Raw genomic sequence first — 6611 nt, forward strand, 5'->3', positions numbered from 1 at the left:
CCCTGCAGTGCTCTGTCTCTCTGTCTCTGTCTCTCTCTCTCTCTCAAAAATAAATAAATCTTCTTAAAAAATAAAGGTAATTTTGGAGCTGGTGATAGATATGTGGGAGTTTATTATATTATTCTGTTTATTTTGTATTTGTTCAAAATTTCCATAATAAAAAAGCTAAAAACAAAAAACCCAAAGACACACAAACCACAAATTCAATGTTCTAAATTATTTGGTTCATCAGGAATACAATTACTCTGTCAAACAGCCATAAAAGTTTCTAACCACTGACTCTCAGTTTCTAAATATAATCTGTCCCAGTCCAGTTATAAACTATCTATGCCTGGCACCAGGTATCAGCCCATACTCTCAATAGCACAGTCCTCTCTGCCTCATTCTTTTCTTCGCTGAATAATAGTGAATAGTAATCATAGTAGTAGTACCAGGATTTACTTCTTCGAGGTTTTATGAGGATTAAATAATAAAATATATGTTGAGTTCTTTGGCCAGTGGCTGGCATAGAAGTTCCATAGACACTAGCTATTCTTCTCATTAATAAAACCTGCTACAGTTTTTTTTTTTTAATTCCTAGGATCTATTTAGTTGCCAGTAATTTTATGCCTTTTTCTGAATTATCTATGTCCCTTAAACTTTGAGCTTATTACTCAAATAAATCTTTCTGCTTAAATTTTTAAGTCAAAAATATAAAAAAGAAAAGTCACATACTTTTACTGATGAGGAAACTGAGGTTCAAAGATTAAATGCAGCAGACATTTCTCAGGGTGGTTGCCCTGGTTCCAACCATTCCTCGGAACAAAGTCAGTACTACCAGACTTTGGCAGATTCCCAATCATAGCTGAGTCAATCAGATTCCTTCTCCTAGTACCTATGGTATGCCCTTGGCAGCACTCTGAGTGGGTCCTCTTACCCTGCCTTTCCAGAAGCTAGGGAGTTAGGCTCTTCCAGTGATTCCATGCAATGGCTCCTCCAGCATCCTTCTGATAAACTCATTTTTTATCTCTAAGCTGGCTGGAGTTAGTTTCCATTCCTTAGATGACCAAGAGGGGTAACAACTAAGTTCTAGAACACAGATATCTTCATGTTAGACACTCTCAACCAGCATCTATTGGAAGCCTACTGTTTGCAAGGCCCTGTACCAGATCTGTGCTGTGAGGACCAGCAGGTTGTGACAGGAGAAGGAGGGGTGGGACTTTACAAAGAGAGAGCTGCAGAAAATACTCTGGGTAGGTATAAGGAACTGAAAGCAATATAGTTTTGCTGCAGAATAAGGCACATAAAGGCACAGAGTTAATCCTCAGTAAATATTTGTTGAATTAATATTAAATTAGATATAAGACCAGACAGGTTTTGGACAAATCACATACGGCTTTGAATGCCAAACTAATAGATTCAGAATCTACTCCCCTCAAATGGAGGCTACTGAAGGTTTCTGAGAAGAGCCCTATAATACAATTTGTGCTTTCAAAAAACACTAACATCTCAGCCAGTCCTAATGAATGCTCAGCTTATAAAGGAGCTGAAGTTTCTGTGTTTTAAGTATAGTATTTATGTTTCCTACAGGGACATTTACCAGCACTTTGTACAGAAAGCAGAAGGTTTTATTTAAATGTCAAAATACTTCTGTATGACTCTTCTCACAGAACTGAAGAATCTATGAATATTAGATAATTTCATCTTTTGGACTGGATCCAATCAAATGAAGTTGCCAACAAAATTAACTTAGGGTCAACAATGTTTCTTCACTAATTGTGACCCGAGGCAGATGTGCTATTAGAACCATGTTATAACCAAGAAACTGTTAAGTACCTACTTTATCTAATGGAAGACAACCCAAGTTCCGTTGAATATGCCTTATAAAACACTCTACAGCACAATAGGAAGGTTTCTGGCATATGCAATTCTATTACCATGAAGTGCAATTTTAAACACAGATCCTAACATCACTGTTACCTCAACTCAGAAAAGTTATACTTTATTTTCCAACCACACAAATGACAAAGTATGTACTTCTATAAACACTATTCCATTAAATCTTAGGGACCTAGAATCTAAACACAAAAACTGATCTATTCTACTCCTGTTTACATGGCCACTCGAAGTAATAAAACAAACAAAAAGTGTTGTAAAAAAGTGAAAAGCAAAATAATGTTATCCAAACAAATGTCTTTAAACAAAGTAAGTTTTCCTTTCAAATAAACAGAACCAAGTATTTTAGCAACAAAAGTGCACATAATTAACATCAATTCATAGTGACTGGTATGCCATGGAATAGGAAAACACACAAATTACCCATTCAAAGGTCAAAAATATTTTTTCATACCCTTGCCTGTACTCTAAGTATAGAACTGCAAAACACTAACAGGCTTTCTGAAAGTTTTTTTAAAAAATCCAGTAACTCGTTCAGAACTTCATAAACAGTTTCTGAGATACCACAAGCACCTGTTTCCAGTGCGTTCCAACCGTGACTTTTAAGTGGAAACATGTACAAGCAAAAGCAGCAGTGCCCTGGGTGCGATGACAAGGCGAAGCCTCCTCAGACATATGCCCAAGGCTGGGATTAGGGACCCAGGGAGGGGGATTCTACCACCGTGATCCCGCGCGCGCCCCACTGTGCCCCGCGGCGCGGGGAACTTACAGCTCTGGTTTCATAGAGAACCAGCTTCTGGACGGAGCTGATGATGGGGGCGGCGGCCGCGGGCATGGTAGGAGGAAGTTGGGGCTCCCACGACAGGGCACCAGGCCGCAGCCCAGGGTGCGGCAAGCCTCCAGACAGTCCCAGGAGGCCCGGAGAGAAGACACCTCAGACCCCCGACACTAGATCCAGCCAGAAAACACCACTTGGACACTAAACATACAGAAGACCGGGTACAGCTCAGGTGCTTCCGGATCCCAGCTCCCCCACCTCCAGGCAAGCCCCGCCCCGGGCGCGTCGGGGGCGGGACTGGAGGATATACCGTAGAGAGGTCGTGTAGAGGCTCCCAGAACCTGCGTGCTGCCTAGGGAGGAAGCTAAGGGCGCCATTTTTGGTGCGGGCAAGAGAAAAAGTGGGCGGAGAAAAAGTCGCGTGGTTAGTTTCGGTTCTCGCTTCATCTGGTCTCCCTTTTTAGAAAAGGGAGACGATTTGCGACTGGATTGCTTCTTTTGAAGCGGTTCTCCGAGTTGTAGATAGATCCAATAGAAGTTGGTCTTATTTTCTCTGCCTACTTCTGCCCTTATTTTCCTAGAAACATATCTGATAGCTCTTCCCTGAGTGTCGGTGTTTTTTTTTCCCCTTGCATCTCATTGTTATCCATTTTAACCCTTGTGAGAGCCAACAAAAACCATATTGTTTTGAGGCTGTGGGGTTCAAGGAATTTTTTAAAAATCACCTTTTTAAAAAAAAATCACCTGAAGTTGGACATTTTGGACTTTGCCACGTATTTGTGGCGGAGACTGGCCATTTGTAAATTCTACAAATGGACTGCCTGCCAAGTGTAGTGCCCTGTGGTGCGGCACTGGCTTTGGAGACGGGCAATTGTGGGTTAAAATAAGGTCTCTTCCATTTGATGTAAGTGAACAGAAGTGGGTAGTGTACACACCGTCTCTAATCGTCACCTTCTATATCTGTGAAAAGGAATGTGTTATAAATACAAAGTTAAGTGCAAAAGTGAATACGTAAATTTTTAAAAAATGAATGAATTACAGCCCCGCCTCACGAGGCCGGGTTCCCCAAGAGGCTCTGCGCGAAGCCCCGCCACGGGTTCCCTAGGCAACCGGTCCACAGACAGAGAGGCACGGGAGGCGGTTGCTGCCGCCAGCGAGTGGGTCCTGTGGGCTTCTGACGACTCTGCTGTGGCGGAGTAAGTAGTCCCCCGCCCTGACGCCTTTTGTATCAATTGAATGGAACCTCACCTCCTGCGGGGACCCCAGACCAGTTCCTTTTCTTACAAAACTGAACTTTGGGGTCTCTCGGTAAAGTACTTTTAAAGCCATTTTCCCTTCCAACGACTAATGTCTTCATTCCACAAATATTTACTGAGCACCTATTAGGAGAGTATAAGGCGTCGCCACAGCAGAAGTTACTAGGTTTCCCAGGAGAGGGGCCTCCTGTAAACCACAGAACCCACTGCTGGAGGGTTTCCCAACAGCTAAAAATGTGAGGGAACTTTTAAAAATTCTATTGAATTATAGTATAAACGCATAACGCAATGTGATATTCGAGGTTATGTTACACAACAAGAAGATGCTAGAGATCATATTGTAAATTTAAAATTGAGAGATTACCAATTTTTTAAAAAATAAATGTTTATTTAGTATTTTAATTGTCTTTCATAGTTTAGTCCTACCTTTATTAAGAACTAGAAAGATCATCACGTTAGTTCTGGCATTTTAGGTTGACCTGGATCTTTCAACTGGGAAGAATATTTAGTTCTGTTTTGTTTCCTAATGGAAACCAATTCTTCTGAATATAAGCATTAAATACTTGCACTATGTTTTTGTTTAGGATAACAACTCTTATAATAGACTTCTGGTTTCCAATATTTAGCTTTCAATTATTATGTTATACTGTAATATAGCACTTCCATTTGAACTTTGTCTTTGTTGGTTTCCCCCAGAAGCAGATCCTGAGACAAAAATTCGACGGCAAGTGCTTTATATGGGAAGTAATCCCAGGAAACATCAGTGAGCAGAAGGAAGCTGATCAAGGGAATATTATAAGCAAATTTCTCTGTGGGCTGAATTCACTGGATAATCCTGAGATGTATGTCTCAGAGTAATTCTCTCTTAAGGGCAAAAGAGCTGGGGCATTTATTCACCAACTGCCATCAATTATTGTCTGAGGCCTGCTATGGCAGAACATTAATTCCCTGGAACTTCCAGTGTGCCCTGTGCTCAGGCCGACTAGGTATGGCAGCTGGAAAGAGCCCTTAGGCAAAGAGTCACACATGCTAGCCTTTGGAAGTCAGGCTGGTCATGCATGGAAAAGGTACATGTCAAGTGGTTATGGGTACTAATAGCATCTGGTACATTCCAACCTTTGCACTACTCATATCCACCCTGCCCCCACATTAAGTTCACACCATCCCCTCACCAATTCTTCACGGTGGTGGCTGATCCCAGTTTCTAAAAGAAAAGGACTTACTAAAAGATGATTAGTGGGACAAGCTACAGAATCCACTACTGCAATTAATCCTAGGTCTGTAACTGATAATTCATCACTTCTGTCCTCTACCACCCATTCTAGATTTTTCTTACCATTGGCCAGCACTTTTGCTGGTCTCTGTTGTTTTCCCAGTAGGGTAATCAGCCTTCATCCCTGAGGGGTGTAAGCCTGTTGTTACCGTGTCTTTGTCAGGTTGTGCTTGCTATAATTACAAGAGGTGTCTTAGAGAAATCCCTGAGTTCAAGACATACATCTCCCTCCTCCAAGTATGTAGCAGCAACTCTATCCTCAGCTGCCAGTGTAGTAACTCCTTATGGGCATGTGGAACCACAGATGACCAGGCAGCAGTTTTAGGTTTAGTGAAACCTAACTAAGGGGATCCTCTGATAGAAGCATCTCTCTCCCATCAATCAAATCCAGGACCTCCAGTCCGGCAGAGCCTGAAGTCATGAGGAAAGGTGATACAAATTCCTCATGTCAATCACAGAGTGATGGTAGGAGGGACCATTCCTAACCCTTGGTTCAAAGCATATTTCTCATCTTGAAGTAGTATCTCAATCCCACGTGATCCCAAACAGAGCTTTAATTGTACCTTTAAAAGGCCATTCCAACATTCTGTCAGACCAGCAACTTCTGGATAAAGTGGTATGTAGTAGAATCAGTGGAACCTTCTTATCATATCTCCTTTACTATAAAGAGGGTCCTTTGATCCAAGGCAATATTATATGGATCTCACTGTGATAAATGAGACACACTCCAAACCCTCAGATAGTGGTGCTGGCCAAGGCATTGTGGGTAGGGAAGGCACACCCATACTAGGGACACATGTCACCTGCTGCCCTCTCCCAGGTGAAGGGGTCCCATGTAATCAGTGTTTCACTGAATGGATATACCGTATTGAGGGCTCAGCCTCAGTCTCTGCTGCAGACAGGTGAGGTGTTCAGTGGTAGAAGTGGCTAAATCAGCCTGATGAGCCCATGAATGGCCTCCATTGCCTCCATCCCCACTATCATGCCTCCTCCATTCATGAGCCATTTTGGAAGCACTGAGGTGACAAGGATAAACAATGGCTGGCATTTACTGGATAATCATCCTGCTTTGTGAGACACAAAAATCCACATATTTTGTGTCCACCTGTATTTATTTTCTATGTGACATAACAAAATTACCACAAATTTAGCAGCTTAAAACATACATATATTATCTCAAGTTTCCATGTTCAGGAGTCCTGGCATAGCTGAGCTGGGTCCTCCACTCAGGGTCTCACAGCGCTGCAGTCAGGTGTTGGCTGAGCTGCATTTTCATCTGGAAGCCTGACTAGGGAAGAACTTGCTTCCAAGCTCATTTAGATTGTTGGTAAAATTCATCTTTTTGTGGTTGTAGGACTGAGGTCCCACTTTTCTTCCTGGCTGTTGCCCAGGGGCTGCTCTCAGTGACTGGAGGCCACCCACTATTCCTT

General features: G+C 42.3%; 1 protein-coding gene across 4 annotated transcripts in view; it reads right to left on the minus strand.

The window, feature by feature from the left end:
• FIG4 (FIG4 phosphoinositide 5-phosphatase) overlaps positions 1-2928 on the minus strand; it is a 129584-nt gene extending 126656 nt beyond the window's left edge. For 3 of the 4 annotated variants that reach the window (XM_028104173.1, XM_028104172.2, XM_088023893.1), the window contains exon 1: positions 2645-2928. In XM_028104173.1, the coding sequence (XP_027959974.1) occupies positions 2645-2710 (66 nt within the window). In that variant the 5' untranslated portion in view covers positions 2711-2928. The remainder of the gene's footprint in view (positions 1-2644) is intronic. The other variant, XM_028104171.2, reaches the window with a different exon arrangement.
• Positions 2929-6611: the final 3683 nt, after the last annotated feature.

The sequence above is a fragment of the Eumetopias jubatus genome, unplaced genomic scaffold (genome assembly GCF_037043125.1).
Source record: "Eumetopias jubatus isolate StellerSeaLion01/CBP00866 unplaced genomic scaffold, mEumJub1_p1.0 scaffold_6, whole genome shotgun sequence".
In the NCBI taxonomy this organism is placed as follows: Eukaryota; Metazoa; Chordata; class Mammalia; order Carnivora; family Otariidae; genus Eumetopias; species Eumetopias jubatus.